The sequence below is a fragment of the Ictalurus punctatus genome, chromosome 2 (assembly GCF_001660625.3).
Source record: "Ictalurus punctatus breed USDA103 chromosome 2, Coco_2.0, whole genome shotgun sequence".
NCBI lineage: Eukaryota > Metazoa > Chordata > Actinopteri > Siluriformes > Ictaluridae > Ictalurus > Ictalurus punctatus.
Window position 1 is genome coordinate 25,468,146 of NC_030417.2, and position 20,915 is coordinate 25,489,060.

Below are 20,915 nucleotides of genomic sequence, written 5' to 3' on the forward strand. Positions count from 1 at the left end.
TGTTTGCCAGGGGCTTTGTGTGTGTGTAAAATGTGGAAATAATAATTTTACATCATGTCTCTCTCAAAAAGTAAAACATTACACTGAATACACTGAGTTTATACAGGAGGAACAGTCAAATATGTCTAGGTAACAAATCGTGTGACTAAAGATTAAGTAAGACTGAAATTGCACTTTGCATTGCATAAACATCACTGTACCAAAACACCAAAAAGGGTATGAAATGATGAGTAGAGTGATGATATCCACCATTGAGAAGTTGCAGTGAAAGACAGAGCAGTGGATGTAGTGAGCATTCAGGCAGTTGTATAGCGCTCGGGGTCACGTGACCCGGGCTCGCGGCCCGCTGTGTTTGGAGTACACGGAGAGAGAGAGGAAGCAACATGGCGACTGCGAGCGACCCGAAGCGGGACGCCGGCCATTCGCTTTGAGCTTTCTTGCGGTAACCGAGTCCGTGGCTTCACTGAACTACTGCATCCGTATTTCTGCGAGTTTAGCTTTCCGTCGGTGCCTGAAAATTCGAGTTGTCTGCACTTCCGGTGCGCGCTAGGACTGAGAAAGAAAAGAATAGGTTTTTCTATGTGTAATGAGGGGGAGAAGAGGCAGGCCGCCCAAAACCCTGCTGATGCAGGAGCCTTCTCCAGGGCCGGTGCGCGGTCTCAGACCCCGCAAAGGATTAAAGGGGAAGGGGAGAGGGTGCAGCGACGACGATTTTGTGACACCCAAGCGGGGAAACCCTCATTCATCGCGGGGGAAGAGGAAAGCTGGATCCGCGGCATCGCGGGGTAGAGGCAGGGGCAGAGGAGCTGGAAGAGGCAGGGGGAGACGGAGCGCCGCTAGCGCCGTGGTTTACGATGACCACGAGAGCGATGAAGACGAGGATGCGGTGAGTTTAGCCTCAGAGGAGGATGAATTCGTTGAAGAAGAGCCTCTCACGGAGGAAGAAGATGAGGTCGTCGACAACGAGTCGGACTACCTCGACGAGCTGCCCGAGGATGATGATGATGATGCCAGCTACTGCACGGAGAGCAGCCACGGCAGCACTCCAGGTATCACTCTAACTAACTAAACAACTAACCAAGTTCATCACGCACTCATGCTCTAAACCTGCTCCTGCAACATTCCCATCGCCTCTTTTATTAACGTCTTTGATTTCTGTTAAACCTTTTACCCTCAAGTGCTGGCTGGATCGCTCAAAATGGAGTAGCTATGTGCTAAGTAAAAGCAGGCCTAACTTTTAGCACACAGCGTTGCCTAGCTCTCTATCTGAGCCGAGTAGGTATTTGTTATGTTGTATCGAGGCGAAGAGAACAATCAGGAGGTTGATTGATTACAACAATCTTATTTATTCAGTGGGCATTCATAAAAGTCGTTTTTGATCGCTAAATACGAGAAATACAAGAGAACCGTGCTAGCTTGCTGGTTAGCTGAGTGAACTTAGCATGTTTCATTCACTCGAGCTGGACGTGAGCAGGCTTGCTAACAAGCGCCTTAAGCCCAAGTAATAGACCATGTATTTTCTTAAACAAGCCTAATAACTCGTATATTGTTAAAGCATTGTGAAACGTAACGGTTCTGTCACCGTCTGTGCTTTGAATTTACACGGATTGTGTTCATTAGTGTTTGAGCAAAAGCTGGATAGAAACATGAATATTAAAAAAAAAAAAAAAAAACCCAACAATAATAATAATCCTTCGTGTTAGCTATCACGAAGTCCCGGTCATGTTTAAAACGCGTAATGTTATTTATTCTACCTTCTATTTACACTTGCTTGAAGTTTTTCTTTCTTTCTTTCTTTTCTGAGAATTAAACATTTTCATATCGTTTGTGAGTTTTGTAGCGAGCAGCCACGCATGTAGCTAACCCTGGCTCTTCTTCATTAGCTAAGGAGCTAACAAGCTAGTCAGGCTAATGACAGGATCCCATGCGTTGGATTGTTTTGAAAACGAGCGCCAGTAGCGCTTCACCTCACACACGGAGGGAGTTTCAGAATGAAGGACCGATAATATCCTCCCCACATCGCCAAATTTATCCATCAAACGCAATAAGAGTGCAGATGTTTGTCTTCTAAAACGTTTTCATGGATATGTTTGCGTATTTTCTTATGTCGTTTTTTTTTCTCCCCCTCTAAGTCCCTGTAGTTTTCTAACTCTTCTGGCCTTTTCATAAGTCTTGAGGATCAGTGTTGTGTCTGAATAAGGATTATTCACACGTAAATGCACAGGAAATATTTTCTTCACAGGTTTAACATTGTTTCTCGAGCACTCCAGGAGACCTGACATATTCTAAATAAGCAAGTATAAAAGCATCAGTCTTTCCAGGGAGTGTTTGACAGCTTCCTAACACGCTGTCATGACACACGAGTCACGACTGCAGAAGGAAGATTTTTTTTTTTAATAGGCATGCAAAATATGTTCGTGGTCAGCTAGGGACACGTTTGGCTACGGATATAAAGTCGTAGTAGTATTGGGATCCAATTCAGATCCGAGTTAAATAAAAAGGGTTATTGTAACGGGATTTCAGTTGTGAAATCCTCGAGGATTCTGTCTTACTGTGTGTATGCTTGTTCTTTACTAGGCCGGAGGAGACGACGAGCCCGTCGGCCACCCTCTCCCGTCCTGGAGCAGAAAGAGATCCCTCCCCTGGAGCTGCCGAAGTCCTCCGAGGACCTCCTCATCCCCCCTGAGCAGCTCCTGAACGCTTCGGCCGTGTACGAGGTGCTGCGCACTTTCAGCACAGTGTTGCGTCTCTCACCTTTCCGCTTTGAGGACTTTTGCGCAGCGGTGGCGGGCCAGGAGCAGTGCGCGCTGCTGGCCGAGACACACATAGCGTTGCTGAAGGCCATCCTGCGTGAGGAGGACTCATCCAACACCACGTTTGGGCCGGCTGACCTTAAGGACAGCGTCAATTCTACTCTGTACTTTGTGGATGGCATGACGTGGCCCGAGGTGGTGCGAGCGTACTGCGAGAGTGAAGCCGAGTATGGCGGCGCTGCACTCGAGCACCTGGAGGCTGAGGAGTACCCGTACGGGCCGCTGGAGAGCAAGGTGAAGGTGCTGCAGTTCCTTGTGGACCGCTTTCTCACCACGAACATGGCGCGCGAAGAGCTGATGAGCGAAGGAGCCGTGCAGTACGACGACCACTGCCGCGCGTGCCACCGCCTCGGTGACCTGCTCTGTTGTGAAACGTGCTCAGCCGTCTACCATCTGGAGTGCGTGCGGCCACCTCTGGAGGCCGTGCCCGAAGATGAGTGGCAGTGTGAGATATGTGTAGCACATCGCGTGCCCGGCGTCAGCGACTGCGTCACAGAGGCCCAGAGGAGCCGCCCGTACCTGCGGCAGGAGCCCATCGGCTACGACCGGCACCAGCGGAAGTACTGGTTCCTCAATCGCAGGGTTATTGTGTGAGTTTTACACCTCCTTATAATTTGAATAAACAATTGCAGGGTATTAATTGCAGTATGAGAACTTCGTATGTGGAATAATATTAGAATCTCACACAGTTTGCGGTATTCCACATTTTTGGATAGAACATGAATCATTATCGCTAGCACTAGAGTCACGTGCACCTCCAGTCATGTTGGATTATGTTAAAGCTACAGTCAGTGATTTTTAGCAAAAAGTCGATAAAGCTAGCTGTTTTGAAACTCAACATTTCAACATGTACAGCCAAACCTTTCACAGAGATCTAGGCTAGAACCTCAGGAAACTTTCTGACAGCCAACATGATTGACAGACTGCCTCTTGGTTTTGATCGGTTGGTCCACAGAAATTGCAAGTCCTTTTTAATAAAGAAATAAATAAATCCTCATGTATTCCGACTTAAAAATTCTAGTTTGAACTATCTCTGTTTAGACATTACAACAGCTTCAGTCTACAATCTCAGAAAAGTACTTTGAGGTTTAATTGGGTTTGAGAAATCAGTCCCTCAGTTATAAAGTTGTTCTGTTTGAAAAGGTTTTCCAAACTTGGTTCCAAGTTTAATTAAAATGGAACTCTCATCTAGAGATTTCATGAGGTCTGGGATTTCCTTCACCAACATGGAGACATGCAATGCAGCCTTTAGGCTTTGCCAAAATAACAGAGGAACCTCCTCAATGGTAGTGTTCTTCAGCACATGTCTAGAGGTCTGTTTGATAAGAAACTTTAGGTCTTGAGTGAGCACAGCATGTTTTTATTAGGTTTAATACACCTGATTCGACTTAGGAATCAATGCTGAACCCAGATTAATCTATTATTTAATATATTTTTATTTAGTTTCACCAGGTGTTTAGTATGAAAAGAGAAGCATCAGGCGCTGTATGTAGTATTTGCTGTCAGTGAGCTGACTGCTGGTGTATCTCGCACATGTGGGTGGATTTTTTGAACAAGCAGCTTCTTGTAGTACCGTGTTCCACCAAATGATGTTTAACGGAGATCACCTGTTCGGTCTAGACGAATAATAATTCTCACATACCCGTATCATTTTGAACGGGAAAACCATCCTTATTGCTTAATAGCTTGGTGGTGTTTGTCTAGAACGGCAGCAGGATAACAGTATTGTTTAGGGCTGCAACTAACGATTATTTTGATAATGTATTAATCTGTCGTTTATTTCTTCGATTAGTTGGATTAAAAGGCCAGTTTTTATTTTCTGTATATATTTTTTTAAACGTGTTATTTCACATTCTTCCCAGTGTTGTCCTTCAAACATTGTGCAAATTGCAGGCTATGAAAAAAGTTATTAGACGTCACAGACCTGACTAATCCATAATGAAATTCGTTGTCGATCATTTTAATTCTCGATTAGTTGTTGCAGTCCTAGTATCGTTTAAGTGGTTTTCCCCCAAAGCTTTGACTTGTGCGTTTGAAATGCAGTGTTTACTTTTGAATGTTGTACCAGCATTTGTTCATCTGCATTTTGGATTGAGTGAAATTATCCCTGCCACTTCAACTGTTTCTTTTTTCTTTTTTTCTAGTGACATGAGAAACTGTTTACTTTCGGTTATGAAAACCGTTAACACATTTCCTAACGCGTGCAAGATATATGCAGACATTTTAATTACAGAGCTGCTTTAATGGAGGTGTCTCTTTGTTACAAAATTCAAAAGCCTTCTAATGGAAGTAGGCATGGAAAAGCAGCTTTTTGTGATTTTAAGGAGTCTGCTTTATTTAAAATACTTTAACTCGCCTTTTGTTTTAGATACAAAAACATGCAAATAGAATAAAATATCAGTCATTATATTTAAGGCGTTCTGCATTCTATAGGATCCAATGGCACAATTGCTCAAAATCAATTTTAGATCCAGGATTTCTGTTCCTGTGGAATGTCCTGATATAATCTAAGTTGCATGGATTAACTGAAGCTCTGTCTGTCTTTCGGTATCAGCGAGGAGGATGGTGAAGAGGAAGGGAAGAAGATCTGGTACTACAGCACCAAAGTGCAGCTGGGGGAGCTTATTGAGGTCCTGGATAAGGAATTCTGGGAGAATGACCTCTGTGCTATGCTGGAGGAGCTGAAGGAGGAGATCCACACACACATGGACATCACGGAGGACCTGACCAACAAGGCTCGCGGCAACAACAAGGCCTACCTCACTGTCGCCAACGGTAAGCAACAAGATAATCAGCGATGCACGGCGCGAAGTGCTCTTTTAGTTATTCTTTATGCTTTCAAGAACATCTGCAAGATACAGCTGTTTAATGATTTTTATGGTATTATGGGAAAATAGTCAATGCGTTAGCATATCCTGAAGTGTTTTATCCCAGTTGTACTACGACAGTTTGCCAAAGATGATACATTTTTATTCGTTAAGAAGGAACATGCTCTACTTTTTATCCATTTATAGTTGCATTTGATGTGGAATGTGATTTAGTTCCTGTTGTGACTTACCCTGTAGCCGCTATAAACCATCGTTATAATGAGGGTTGCATCTCTATGAAGGGGCAGTGGTGGTTTAGCGGGTAAGGCTCTGGGTTACTGATTGGAAGGTCAGGGCTTCAAGCCCCAGCACTGCCAAGCTGCTACTGTTGGGCCCTTGAGCAAGGCCCTTAACCCTCTCAGCTCCAGGGGCGCTGCGTCATGGCTGACCCTGCGCTCTGAGGGGGGGTTGTAAAAAAAAAAAAAAAAAATTTGTCTCTGCGTTTTGGAACTGAAAACGATGCTTTCTGAAACTAACCCCCAGGGTAGAAAAACGGTGAAACCCCGACACCAGGCAACCAACCCACTGCGGTATTGTGTGTGATAAATGTGCTGTAGGACTACGTTTATCATGACTCCTGGCTGCTGGTCCAGTTGTTACTTTGTGGTCTGTAATTAAAGATTTGATAATGTTGATTTTGGTTTGTTTTATTATTACACCCTCACGTGGCTGAATATGAAACGCTCTACACCTGTACAGTATGGAGTGTTGGATACACACTGCTAACAGAGGTCTTGGATAAAGACCCAAATGTAACTCTCAGCAGTAGTTTCACCTCATCGCCAGGCCACACACAGACATCCTCATGTTTGTTGTTTTTGCTTTAGAACTTTTGCCCAACGCTGTCCAGGATAAAACAGTTACAGAATATGGATGAATGAATGCTTTTGACTATGTTGGTGTGGGTTTTTGGGTTTTTTCTTCATCTCTCCCTTTCAATACTCGTGCACTTATTGACTACGTTTACATGGACCGCAGTAATGTAATTATTGACCTTATTCTGAATAAGACAATATTGGGATTTAAGATGAGTCGCTTTTAGAATACTCCTTTCATGTTCCCGTTTTACATGTTGTAGAACATAGATCGATTAACGGCACACGTCATTACGTCCCCACGCCATCCGACGTTCCTCCAGAATTTCACGTACCAACATACAGTTCATCTTCGTTATTGTACCGTATACAGTTTTGTTTTTTTCATTTTTAATTTCACGAAAGTTTCAAGTGCAGTTAATTATTTGTCATACTATACGTGCAAATAGATGACTGCTTGAAGCCATGGGCTGCGTCTGAAACCGTGTACTTATCTACTATATAGTAGCTGAAGTACATGTATTTCTCCTACTATAATAACAGTATGTGGTTTCGGACGCAGCCGTGCTCTCTCGTTTGTCATCAAACGGTTGAGCACTGCCGTGTGTGTACGTGTCCTGTCACAAAATGCGGTGAAAATTGCCACACAATGTTAATAGTGTGATTGAGGTGTGTACATGTCTGTAATGCACGTCGATAACATGACTAAAACAGGAATACTACGCATGACTTAATTCCATTTGTGTTTACTTTGAATATGACTTTAATCGGATTAAGGTAATCAATACTCACTGTTTACATGCTAAAAAAATGGTAAATGGCGCACTTATATAGCGCTTTTATCCAAAGCGCTTTACACTGTGTCTCATTCACCCATTCACACACACACCAATGGTAGTAGAGCTGCCATGCAAGGCGCTAACTTGCCATCGGGAGCAACTTGGGGTTCAGTGTCCTGCCCAAGGACGCTTCGACACGTGGAGTCACCCGGGCCGGGAATCAAACCGCCAATCCTACGATTAGTGGACAACCCACTCTACCACCCGCGCCACAGCTGTCCCACATGCTAGTTTCTTAATCAGAGGGTTGCCTTAATCGGGTCAATATTGGATTATTGTTGTCCATGTAAACGTACTGCAGCTGTCCTTGAGTCAGGTCAAGTCATTTTATTGTCATGTGCACAGTTTCTTACTTGCGTGTTGTTCCTCAAAGCTACACATAATAATACAGACATAGTCACAGCTACAGAGAGAACTCTGGCCAGTGTGCTCACGTGAGCCATTTCAAAAAAGCGTTTTTACGTTTTCATGCTGAACGCGATGCGTTCGTATTGACCGTAATGGGTAGAAAGTAAAAACAGATGGGTCCGATCTATCCATATAGGTGCGAACGGCGCCTCAGTAAAGCACTCGTGCACGTCAAGGAGAGCAGCGCTAAATGTTTCCAGCCGTTACATGAAGTATGCACAACTAAAATTGCTCATGCAAAGGGGATTTGTTTTGTGGTGCATTTGATATCGTAAACAAGTGTTTCATTACAAACCCCCAGAAGGACTTTCTTAGTCCAGAGGCACAGAAGAGGCAGGGCGAGAGGTGGAAGTGTTTGAGATTAGAAATACTCCGGAGATGCCTGTGACAACATACGTGCGTTTGTGAGCGTGTGTGTGTGTCTGTGATAAGCCGACGCTGAAGCGCTTTTTAAAGACACGTCGTCAGCCAACAGCTCCGCGTTTTTCTTTCAGTCACCGGTGACAGCGAGCAATTTCGAGTGACACGTGCGCACCAGTGCATGCAAGTTCTGTTTTGTTTCACAATCTTTTATCTGTCGAGCTGCAACCGGTAACACAAACCCAGCATCGTGGGGCGAAGCGGCGTATAGACGTGCAGAGAGAAAGTCTTGGAGAAGACGTTTGACAATACCTTGTGTGGGGTGTCTGCTCTTGGCATGAACAGAAACTTGTAGCGAAAGTAAGAGACAACTGAAAAGGCTGCTTAGGAGGCTAGAGCATATTCAGACAGGCATTACTGATTTTAATCTTTGTCATAATGTCTTGCAAGTTGACACGAGAGTAAAACCATTTCGATATTATTTCAAGAAAAAATTTAGTATTTAGTAAACAAACCTGAATTCCTCAACCCAGAGTTATATATGAGAGGATTGGGATTAACCTTAACTCCAAGACTGAGTTAAAACACCTCTACATTAAACCACAGACACCATGTAGATGGCGTCAGAATCCTGTTGTCTTAGCACAGGCACTCATTAAATATTTTTATAGCATTCCTTAAATATTATTACAGCACGCAAGACACGTCAAGTATAGCTAGAAATAAAAAAAGCTCCTTCTGCAGAAGCTATTAGTCCAAACAGTGAGTCTTTATGACACTGAAGCAGCTTGGGTTTTTGTATTCGGTTAATGCTTTAGATTTTTGCTCTTGAGCGATTGAATCCTTCGGTGTCTTGTGTCAGCCTGTCACATAAGAAGCCCCAAGAAGTTTCCGTTCCCTGCTTACCTGTTAGTTTTGTCTTTTATATTCTTTAGTAGCTGACATTTCCTTCCGACGGCGTTTTGAAACAACGAGAGTCCAGCAGTGCAGAAGACAGAAGTGTAGTTTTGTAACTTTCATTGAACAGATAGTGTGTGTTCAGTCTTCCTTTCTGTCTTCTGAAGCCTTTTAAAGAGTCTTGAGACATTTAGACATTGCGTTTATTTACTAACGGCAGGCGTACACGAGACACCGGGAGAAATCTGTAGAGAAATACATTTTTTGTTGCGGTTGAGCAAATTTAAAATAGGCGACTGTTGCAAAGTGCTGAGCCATGGGGTTGCAGAGAGCAAGGGAACTGTTTATGCTTTTGGCTCCAGGTGTCGTGTAATGACAGATGGGCCGTGCGGCCGATCAGAAAGTAACTATAAAATGTCATTTTGCAGTGCCGGAGCACTATGGGAAATTTAGCTGCGCTCACATTCCCGTATAAAGACCGTGGGTTTCTCAAATCGACAAAAAGCGCAAAATAAGAAGACTAATAATTCAAAGTCATTTTACACACCTTTTTAATAAGCTGTTAAGAAGCGCTATGTTTGCTTTGCCAGCAGATTTGACCCACATCAGCTGTAATGTTCACTGTCGGGTTTATTTTGTACATTTTGTTCTCTGGTTTGTTGTGTAAGTTTACATAACTGAACATTTTTATAAATCCACTCTAGATATAATGGAAATTGCAAATTGATGATGCCGTGCGTACCAGTGTACCATTGGGGCACATTTTCTCCAATCTATTTATAGCCATAACGGCTTGAAAGCAGCCTTGTTGTGTGTAGGAGGGGAAACTCATCCTGTAGAGGGTCGGCTGAGAGACGCTACATCAAAAGACGGATAGCGTTGGTCATCATTTTGTAAGCTTCTCAGCTTGTATACTTTATCTAGGACCCTAATAATAGAGTGCTCCTTTTTTGCTTACTATAAAACAGCAACGCGGTAGGTTTTACCAACACAGATGGATGGGATATTCAGTGCAGTTGTTTTCCCTTATCCTGTGATTGGTGTGCAGCCTGGAAGAAAGGAGAAGCATCTGGTACTGTAGTACAGGATTGCTGATTGATGTGATTGAGGTGCGCGGCTCTAATAGTGCTTCAAAATCCAGCAGTGCTTCAAAATCCGTTTATCCGCTTGTGTCTAAGGCTAAATTGAATCCGCCATCCATTACACACAGCTTGTTTGGTTTACTTCCTGCAGTTGAGTCGATTCAGTGTCGAATCGCATTCTCACAGCGTTCAAACCGCTCATGCTGAATGCACACGACATGATTTTAGCCCTGGTTTCCCAGGCGCAGACTAATTTTGGGCTCTTGTAGTACGAGCTGTTTGAGATGCTCGTAAAAGTTTGAGAGAAGTTATTGTAAGCGCAATAATAATGCATGTCATGTCCATGTGGTTGTTAGGAACAGCGATACATAGTAGAATAAAGTAGCTGTGCTTTTTCTCTCTGCTCTGAGAAGTTCATTTCTCTTCGCAGGATAGACAGACAATCCTCCAGCTGTTCCGTCCATTTTCCATAACACTTCTCCTACACAGTCTCGGCGAGCCTGGAGCCTATCCCAGGGAACTCGGGGCACAGCGCTAGGGACACTCTGAGGTGCCAACCCATCACAGGGCACAATCGCACACACGTTCCTATGCCTATTCGTACGATCCAGACAGTTTAGAGATGCCCATCAGCCTAAATCGCATATATTTTGGACGGGGGAGGAAACCCCCTGAGCATAGGGTGAAGGTGCAAAGTCTGTGCACACAGCATGGAGGTGGGATTCAAACCCCCAACCCCAAATGTGTGAGGCAAACATGCTACCCACTAAGCCACTGTACCCCTCTCCAACCAATCACTCCACTGTGTTTTTATTTTTAAACGTTATTTTCTTGTTTCCGTGCAAAACAGTGCAGAAACAATCACCACAGCCAGTTGCTCAGACCCCAGCTCGACGGAGTCACGCGATTTTAGGTATCGGGTGTGCTTTGTCTGTAGATCTCCAGGTGAATGAATGCTTGTGCATTGTGCACGCTTCTGATACACCTCCACAGAGCAGATCGTACAATTGTCGTTCGATCACTGCAGCAGTTCTCCAATACAGACTTTGAAGGTTGTGTAGTATCCAATAGGCATTAAGGTTCGCTTGGTTTCAGTTTTTGCTCCACACCCGAGTGCAATTGCTGTGTCTGTACCTGGCGAAATGAACTGCACCAATGGGTAAAGCGTCAGTTTGCAAAGTGTTTTAGTCTCCCTTTAAATCTGGGATAGAAAGTGTGATTAAAAAGTAACAAAGCCTGTAGTCTGGATAAGTCTCCTATTTGTGCGTGACACAAAGATCTGTTGATGTGTACATTCAAAATGTCAAAACCCAGGCCTGTTTAGACAGGCACGTGTTTCATCCATGTACCTGTATGTGCAGAAGAAAAACAAAGATTGACTAGCGGTGTAACAAAAACACGAGTTCTTGTTAGAAAAGCTTTTAGAATATAGCTTGCTTTGTCCAGAGCAGTGGGCATCCCAACAAAAACTGTTTTTTTTAAAAAAAAATAAATAAATAATTTTTTTATTTATTTATTTATATATTCCCCCCCATCCAGATGAGATTTTGGAAAGGCAGAAGGCTCATCAGGAGGAGCTCGATGAAGCGAAGCGGAAAGCTGCCGAGAAGGACAGCCTTGGGTCAAAGGTCAATGAAGGTTCTGAGGGTGATAACCCAGCCTCATCAATTGCCGATTTGTCGTCTCCACGACCAGACTCTGAAGATGGGAATTCGGCCAGTGACAAGCTTGCTGCTGATGGTAAGGCCAATTGTTGCGTTTTTCAGTGCTTTTCAATGTCATACTCATGGTGCAGGACCTCATCTCTAGCTTAAACGGTGAGATAAAATGGAACCTGGCTGATTCGCTCTGTGAGGTGAGCTGGACTGGATGTTTGTGTGTTGTGCCTATTCCATAGCCCCAGCTCCTTCTGCTAGTGAAGAGAGTAACGGTGCTTCTGGGCGCCCTCAGGCCGACTCATCTGGCCCCTCTAAAGCCGACCCTCCGTCCTTATCTGCAGCAGAGGACCCTGGGGAACGGGTGCAGAAGGAATGGGCAGGTACAGAGGCGTGATCCCGGAAGTCATTTTGATTGTCGTTGTGCCACATTGCAAATTGATTGTGCTTTTAAGAGCTTGGATTACCCTCCGTTTCCTCCCGAGAGACTTTACTAGTGTTGTTTCCAGCTTCTCATTTGACTCAAGCATTTGGGCTGCTGCTGTGTGTATTCTGCCTTTTATTTAATCCATCATCATACTTGCTTGTACTCCGAAGGATATCCATATTGCTTGGTTTCATTTTCTCATAGCCTTGCTCCTCATGTTTTTTTATGAAGCACTTTGTGGGCACTCCTGTCTCACTAAGTACAAGACAGTAAGAAGCTTCAGTTTGGCCTGCTTCCTGATCTGCTTCTTGCTTGCATGATTCTGTCAATCTCTACTCCATTTATTTGGCACAGTGCATTCTGGCTGCATGCATTGCTTAAGCCTCATGGCATGGGATTTGGCACTCATAGATCACTTTTAGGCCAAGGCTAGCATCACTGTTGCACTAACCCTATTCCAGCCAGGCTGAGAGCTGAGATCCACTGGTCCTGTGGGACGGGGGAAAAAAGCCCTTTCTGGTGCAGTAGAGGCTCGGCTCCTCCCAGCTACCTCTGCTCGACAATAGTGCCATAGAGAAGCACTGGCCTGGTGCCATCTTCGCTGTTAGCTTTGACAGAGATTCACTGGCATGCTTTCCTCCCTGCAAGTGCATAGCTTGGGATGGGCTCATGTATTTGGTGTAGATTGTGTTCCTTTTGTTTAATGCGTCACTGGAGGCTGACTTAAATATGTGTGCTTAAATTCTATTTCATGCATGACCGAGTCTTAAAGTAACACACACACTCTTCCTATGTAAATCATGATTCAAGAAAACTGCATAAAAAGGCTTGTAATGATGTGTATGTAATATATAACTCTTTGCCACTAATCTATTAGCCGTTATTTATGTAGTATTGCCAGCAATGCTGAAATATATATATATTTTAGCTTTTTAAATATCCCTTTGACAAAAACAGTTTGATGTGATCTACCAAAGCAAAGATTCATGTATGCATGAGGAAAAAGGATTGTGCACTGTTTTGTGTGTGCTAGAAAAAAGCTCGGAGTCGGGTTGCGGAGGCAACGGCGAGCCTGTCCTGGAGAGCGAGCCACCGCAGATTGCTGATGAGAACAGCTGCAGCAGTCACTTCTCAGTTTCCGAGTGCTTGAGGGCTCCTGAGGAGCCTGACCTCGCAGACCGCTCTTCTCAATCCTCTCTTAACAGCCAGGACGATGCCGGTACACATGCAGCGGGACACAGACACACAGACAAAACACATGTTATGCACACTGGCATCCAAATGAGCATTGAGATTTCCTAAGCAGTAGTCACACATGTACCACATAAATTATGCAGCAGAAATCTTGAGTTCATGCAGCTGTTTTTATATTACGAATTATCAAGAACTCTGCTAAATGCATTCATTAAGATGAAAATTTATTTCTTTGAAATTACTCGACATGTTTGTGTAATTCTAATATATCTGAATTAGGGGTGTTGCAACGTACTGGTGTGATCAGATTTTTTTCTTATGTAAAACTAAATAGTCTCATTTTGCAGTAAATGTCTTTTTGCAATTTATTGTTGTTACAATTTATGGCCTACTCTCAAATTTCAAAGTTATGATAAGGACCAGTAACTAGCCAACATTTAACTAAACTGAAATGGGCCAGTTCCAGTTCCCCAAACCTAATTAGTTTATCCCAGAATTTTTGTCTTTTTTTTTTTTAAATAAATAAACGAACATCAAGACTAGCTGGAAGTTCTTCTGTACACAAATCCACATATAATACAAACAAGCAGTATTGCTTTGTTTTGTAGGTTTAAAAAAAATAAAATAAATAATAATAATTCATTTGTTTAACACTTGGGTCCAAGGTGACTCACACTTGAGACTAAATCCAAACACAGAGCCGAACACTTAAGGTTTCAGGACTGTTCTTTGCACTTTAGAGCATTTAACCAGTGAGCTGCTACTGCCCTTATTTTATGCTGAAGATTTATTTATTTACTTGCACTTTATTGTTAAGTTGTGAGGGTTTTCCATCCAGTCCAATGGCCTTCATCCTCTTCACTTACTTGAGAAGTGTTTTCACTTCACCAATAGGACAAAGATCATTCTGACTTGTTGACGCTGGGCAAAGACGAATAGCCAGTAAAGCATTCTCACACAGGATCTGGTTATGGTGACCAGACAAAAACTGCATGTATTTGCTTTTGCAGCAGCATCAGTGGGTTGTTGCTCTGGCCCAGTGTTTTGTATTCAGTTGAGGGCAACTATGTTATGAGCAGTCTGAGTAATCTAGGTACCCTGTGTTTGACCCACATTTCCTCCAATGAATTTCTTCCTCAGTAATCACGTGGCATGTACGTTTTTGTTTTTTTTTTTGTTTTGTTTTTTTTTATAAATTTGAGTTAGTCATTTGAATCCTCCACCTCTGCTTTTTAAACTGGCTTGATAACTGTACGTACTGTTTGTCAAAGCTGACATCATTTAATTTAAAATTAGTTGTTTCCACAATATTTGACTAGTGTGTATGTGGCAGGTGAGGGTAAAGGAAATGGCGACGGTGGAAAGACAGGGTCGGCGACTCGCATGGTGACACGTCTCCGAAACCCGGACAGCAAGTTAAGCCAGCGCAAGGTCATGCAGGACAAGGATGCCAGCTCACAGGACAGCAAAGCACTTAAAGAGGTAAAATCATCGAGTTTATCTTCTGGCACAGAAAGTGCACATTACTTACAGCAGACAGTAAAACCAACAAGACCCAAAGAGACATGTATAGAATTGCAAAGCAGTGTTTTAAAACTTTTATTTATACTTTAACTACTCTCAACATTTCTTATACAGTTAAGTATATTTCAGGAAATTTCACACCATTAATCCGTCTACATATAAATGATCAGATACTTGTCTGTGTGTGTGTGTGTGATTCTTTCCATAGACTCCTCTTCTGTCCAGCTTGGTCAGGAAAGATCTAGGCCCGAAGACCGGCTCCAGCAGCGGCTTCTTCAAGCTTGGCCAAGAGGGCAAATTCCGCGTCTACCACAACCAGTACAGCACAAACGCTCTGGCACTTAACAAACACCAGCACCGCGAGGACCATGACAAGCGACGGCACCTCTCCCACAAGTTCTGCATGACGCCTGCCGGCGAGTTCAAGTGGAATGGCTCAGTGCACGGCTCGAAAATGTTGACCGTGTCCACGCTGAGGCTTACCATTATCCAGCTGGAGAACAACATCCCTGCACCTTTCCTGCATCCCAATTGGGCATCACACAGGTAGCACAGCTAAACATGTGTCCTCTCAGAAATAACAACAGCTAAAAAAAAAAAATTCTAATAAGTGGTCAGGAAAAAAAAGAGTCATCTTTTTGGCGTATTTCTCAACTCCAGTACCAGGGGAAACTCCCAGGTTCTCATACAAGTGCAGGCATTTCTGCAAACGATCTGAAACTGCGGTATTGACTGTTCATTCTGTCTAAATGGAGCCTATGATGTATAGACACTGGGTTTTATGGTTCTGTTTATAATGATAATGAGTCTTTATTGATCACATATACAGATGCACAGTGAAACTCTTTTCTTCGCATACCCCAAAATATCAGGAAGCTGGAGTCGGAGCACAGGGTCAGACATGATACAGTGCCCCTGGAGCAGAGAGAGTTAAGGGTCTTTCTCAAGGGCCCAACAGTGGCAGCTTGGCAGTGCTGGGGCTTGAACCCCCGACCTTCCGAAATGTAACCCAGAGCCTTAACCACCAAGCCACCACTGCCCCTTTTATAAAAGTTGTGATGTTTTTGATTATTGTTGTTACTGTAATCATCATCATCATTATTTATTTATTACAATCACACACAGGTGACATATAGTGCATTTAATGGGAGCAGAGTTCCAGACAGAATCTCTGCAGCGTAGCATTCAGAGCCTCTCTCTTTCTACAATGTTTTTTTTTTTCTTTCTTTCTTTCTGCTGCAGGTCCAACTGGATAAAGGCTGTCCAGATGTGCAGCAAAGCGAGAGAATTTGCCCTGGCATTGGCCATCCTGGAGTGTGCAATCAAACCAGTGGTCATGCTCCCAGTGTGGAAGGATTCTCTCGGTCACACAAGGTCAGCAGACCAGTGCTTGTTACCTTTGAAACATAGATGAATTCAAAATTAGCTCATGAACTTGTTTTTGCACCCTGTCTCAATCTTCAATCCAAAATACCTTAAACTTGACATCACCTGATATGTTGTACAGAAATCATTTTGTAGTGCATGTTCGTAATTTCCTGAAGCATTTCTTTAATGAGGAACTCACTATGAATTGTAGTCCTGTGCTAATAATTTCCTTTCAGCACTTGTCGTTCCCCCAGGCTACAGACTGAGGTAGTGTTTAATGTCAGACAATGCTGATTAAGCAAGTTGCAGAGTCCTCTTTCTCTTTTTATTCCCAATTCATCAGGTCCTTTCTCTTTTTCCTCCTCTCTTAGGCTCCATCGAATGACCGCTATGGAGCGGGAGGAGAAGGAGAAGGTGAAAAAGAGAGAGAAGAAGCTGGAGGATGAAGAGACGATGCAGCAGGCGACATGGGTGAAATACACTTTCCCCATTAAGCACCAGGTAATTTTCTCTGTGGTATTATGGTTGTCAAATATTGTGCATGTCTTGTAGGAACGAAAGAAATTGGAAGCTCCAGTAAAATAAAACATCTTGGCATGCTCCAGGAAATGACTCCAACTCCAAGGGGCTCTTTTTCTCCACATGTGTTTTAAGTCTGTGCGAGCAGTGTAAATATTCGCGTTTTTAATATTGTTTAAGATTCATTCAGTCGTTTGTTTGTTTATTTGACAAGCACTATTGTAATCACGTCTGTTTTTGTTACTGTAAGATGCGAAACCTTACCAGTTTTTTTTCTAAATGTCCTGTTTAATTTTGCACCAGGTGTGGAAACAGAAGGGCGAGGAGTACAGAGTGACTGGTTATGGTGGCTGGAGCTGGGTCAGCAAGACCCATGTCCCACGCTTTGTCCCTCGATTACCTGGAAACACAAACGTCAACTACCGAAAAGCACTTGAAGGTATGCATTTTTGTGTCCATGTCCACTGCACGTTTATTTACACTTTCCCGTCACACTGGAGTTCACTTTAGTACAGTGCTGTTTCTCTTTTCCTATAGGAGCACATTAGTACGCATTGTCGCACTTTACTTTTTGCTGCACACCTCACTTCTTGTGTTCGTTTACACTCACTATCCCCTTTATTAGGAACACCTGCTCATTCATGCATTATCTAATCAGCAGCAGGCCAACGCATAAAATCATGTGGATACAGGCCAGGAGCTTCAGTGAATGTTCATATCAAACATCCGAATGTGAGGAAAGTGTGTGATCTCACACGGCTCTACAGTTGTGATCATTTCACTCGCATTTGCGACTGAAAAGTACTTTGTGCAACTGTGAAAAAATATATATTCGCACCGATGCGAGTGACCTGTTCGAAGTTGTATAATACAACAAAACTTCAACCATACTCCTAAATTTTTGACTGTGCTCCTAAAGATTTTACCGTTCAGCCCTGTCTCATTGAGTTTGACCGTAGCATGGTTGTTGGTGCCAGACGATCTGGTTTGAGTATTTCCTGATTCCTGTTCTTGGCTGATAGGAGTTGAAACCGATGTGCTCTTTTGCTGCTGTACCCAATCCTGCTCAGAGTTTGATGTGTTGTGTGCTATGAGAGTTGCATTTCTGCTCACCATATTTGTACGGTGGGGTTATTTGTGTTACTATTACCTTTCTGCGAGCTTAAATCAGTCTGGCCATTCTCCTCCAAGCTCTCATATCAACAAGGAGTTTCTGCCCACAATACTACTTCTCACATACCATTCTATTTAAACTCTAGAGACTGTTGTGCATGAAAATTCCAGATCTGCAGTTTCTGAAATGCTCAAATCAGCCCATCTAGCACCAACAATCATACCATGGATCAAGTTACTGAGATCACGTTCCCACTCCAATTCTGATGATTGATGTGAACATTAATTGAAGCAATGATTTTATACATTGTGCTGCTGACATGTGATTGGTCGATTAGATAATTGCATAAATGTCCTAATAAAGTGGACGGTCAGTGTATATTGTATTTGGTGCTTTATTATACTTTTTATGATTTTATACATATTCCTTTATATCAGTTGATATTTGATGCTCTTATGTTTTGTGCCTATTCTGTGCCTTATGTTGGATATTAGTAATGTACATGAGCCCCTTCTCAAGCATTTACATGTACATTTGTCCTTTTGTCTGCAAATGATAAATAAGACTTTGACAGTACAGTTTTCACTCGCATACATTTACTATAAATTCTAATATCTGTAAAAGTTGGAGACACATTTTCATAAAGGCGTAAACTGCTTAGGCTGAGTTTATCTCGTCTCATACTTTGATTTGAAAAATGTTTTCCCTCTATTTTTTCATTGAACTGTTTGGTTTTGGGGTTTTTTCCCTTGTTTTTTTTAGCTGCTAATACTGGCAAGGATAGTCAGACATCCTGCCCAGAGAAATCCCAAAACCCAATCCCTGAAACCCCAAAGCAACACTCCTCTAGAGAGGAGCAAACACTCAAAGAGGAGGATGAACAAAAGGGAGAAAAGATGGAGGTAGATGAGAAGGCTGTGGCTAAGAGTGATGAGCTTAACATAAATGAAGCCTCTGAAAAGATGGACACGAGCACCCCCGACATCACTGGCCCCAGTGAAGAAAAAGGTAATGATATGGAAACAAGTCCGTGACAATGGAGCTTTCTAGTCTTTTGTATTGTGGGTATGCTATATAGAGATTATATAAAAATGTCATATACCCATATCACCCTAGTTAATATTTTCCCTGCATTTGTCTCATGTTTGCAGTTATGAAATGCACAGCCTCACCTTTGAAGAATGATCAGTGTGTGAAAGGGGAATCTATTGATTGCAAAGAGTCCAAAGTCAGTGCAGCAGTTCAGCCTCCAGCGTCATTTGAAGATGTAGTTAATGTCAGCCAGGGTTTTCAGCAGCGCACAGCTTACAAGAAGAAGGGCAAAGGATCAAAGCTGGATGGTCTTCTGGAGCGGCGGGTCAAGCAGTTCACATTGGAGGAAAGGCATAGACTTGAGAAGCTGAAGCAAGTTGCTGCCTCGAAACCCGCCACTGAAAATGGGACAAAGGTTCAGGAGAAGACCAGTCCATCTCTGAACCAAGAGCTTAAAACTGAAGGACCTTCTTTTCAAGCTACAAAAACGGTTCTTTCTAATAAGGCAGCAAACCCAATGGTGAAGGAAAAAGACCCTGTAGTACAAAAGCTTGAGTTTGACCAAGATGAGCCAGTGATGCATGGTTCTTCGGAACAGACTGAAAATCTTGATGTCAGACTGGGGTCCAATGTAAAGACTGAAGCAGCTGCATCTCTTGCAGACAAAGAACCGAAAGTAGCACCAGAACCAGAGCACAAAACAGGCAATGGCACATTATTAACCGACGCTGAGCTTAATGGAGGCTCTCGGAAAGATCTGGAAGGCAGCCTTAACTTAAACAGCAAAATGGCATGTCTGAAATTTGAGGGTACAGAGAAGAAGGATACAGCCAAAAACAGTTCTTCCATGGGAGAGAATGGCTTAAGTGTAGAAACAAACTTGCCAGTGCATGTCAATGGCAGTGATGGTTCGATGGACTCTCCGTCCACTAATCTGACCAATAATATCAACTCGAAAGAAATGAAGCAGAGTGAAGAGGAGGAGACAAAAATGCTTCCCTCCAAGGATCCCGTAAAATCGCTAATGAATGGTGACCTGATTCAAGGCAGCCAGAACGAGAAAGTGCAGCCTAATGAAGAAACACAGATGGACAAGTCTGACTTGGAGTATCTGCCTTCTCAGAAGGTTGCCAGACTGGACAGTAACACTGAGGGCATAGCTGACTCTGCTATTAGTTCTACTCCCTCCCAACTTTCCCCAGCAGAAACTGTAAAGTCAGACGGGCTTAGTAGCAGTACCAAGGTATCACCAATGGAGACTGAAGAGGCCAAGTTGAAAACTCTCAGCCCGTCGCCTATTCTGTCAACTGAGGAGTCCAGCCTAAGCAGTGATGTTGCTGAGAATAGCACTAACAGTGGTAGTGGGGCCAAGACCATAATAACGGAAGTCACCACTACCACCACTACAACCACTACAGTGTCTACCGAGTCGCACGTTCTGGAAGCATCCAGCTTGCCTGATGGTACCACTATCAGTAAAGTTCCTTCAACATTGACATCAGCTGAACCGAAAGTGGAATCCAGCATGTCAGTCTCTACTCTTTCCACTACAACCACCACCAAAGTAACCAAGGTTACAAACCCAACCCTTGGAGCTAAAGTTACAGAGCAGAGCAAGACCATTGTCACTGCAACGTTTACTGATGCTAAATCAGCACCCTCAAGTACCTCTCTGACCTCAGTCACACTGAGTAAGGAGATCTCTACCAGAGACAGAGTGCGGTTATTGAAGTTCTCCCGCTGCAAGAAGACCCGGTCTGGTACGGCTCTGCCTTCGTATCGCAAGTTCGTAACAAAGAGCAGCAAGAAGAGCATTTTCGTGCTTCCCAATGATGACTTAAAGAAGCTTGCGAGGCGAGCAGGTATCCGTGAGGTGCCTGTCTTTAATTACAATGCCAAGCCAGCTGTAGACATCTGGCCCTATCCGTCCCCAAGGCCCACATTTGGAATCACATGGAGGTCTGTAACTATTAGTATGAGACATTTTTGCAATTCAGATTA

General features: G+C 43.3%; 1 protein-coding gene across 4 annotated transcripts in view; it reads left to right on the forward strand.

Annotated features, from left to right (window-relative positions):
- Nucleotides 1–338: 338 nt before the first annotated feature.
- bptf (bromodomain PHD finger transcription factor) overlaps nt 339–20,915 on the forward strand; it is a 39,178-nt gene continuing 18,601 nt past the window's right edge. For 2 of the 4 annotated variants that reach the window (XM_053674365.1, XM_053674383.1), the window contains exons 1-13: nt 340–1,049; nt 2,578–3,403; nt 5,368–5,588; nt 11,621–11,821; nt 11,979–12,119; nt 13,197–13,382; nt 14,691–14,839; nt 15,090–15,427; nt 16,124–16,255; nt 16,621–16,750; nt 17,072–17,207; nt 18,645–18,890; nt 19,034–20,873. In XM_053674365.1, the coding sequence (XP_053530340.1) occupies nt 587–1,049; nt 2,578–3,403; nt 5,368–5,588; nt 11,621–11,821; nt 11,979–12,119; nt 13,197–13,382; nt 14,691–14,839; nt 15,090–15,427; nt 16,124–16,255; nt 16,621–16,750; nt 17,072–17,207; nt 18,645–18,890; nt 19,034–20,873 (5,009 nt within the window). In that variant the 5' untranslated portion in view covers nt 340–586. Of the gene's footprint in view, nt 1,050–2,577; nt 3,404–5,367; nt 5,589–11,620; nt 11,822–11,978; nt 12,120–13,196; nt 13,383–14,690; nt 14,840–15,089; nt 15,428–16,123; nt 16,256–16,620; nt 16,751–17,071; nt 17,208–18,644; nt 18,891–19,033; nt 20,874–20,915 lie in introns of all 4 variants that reach the window. The other 2 variants (XM_053674362.1, XM_053674374.1) reach the window with 2 other exon arrangements.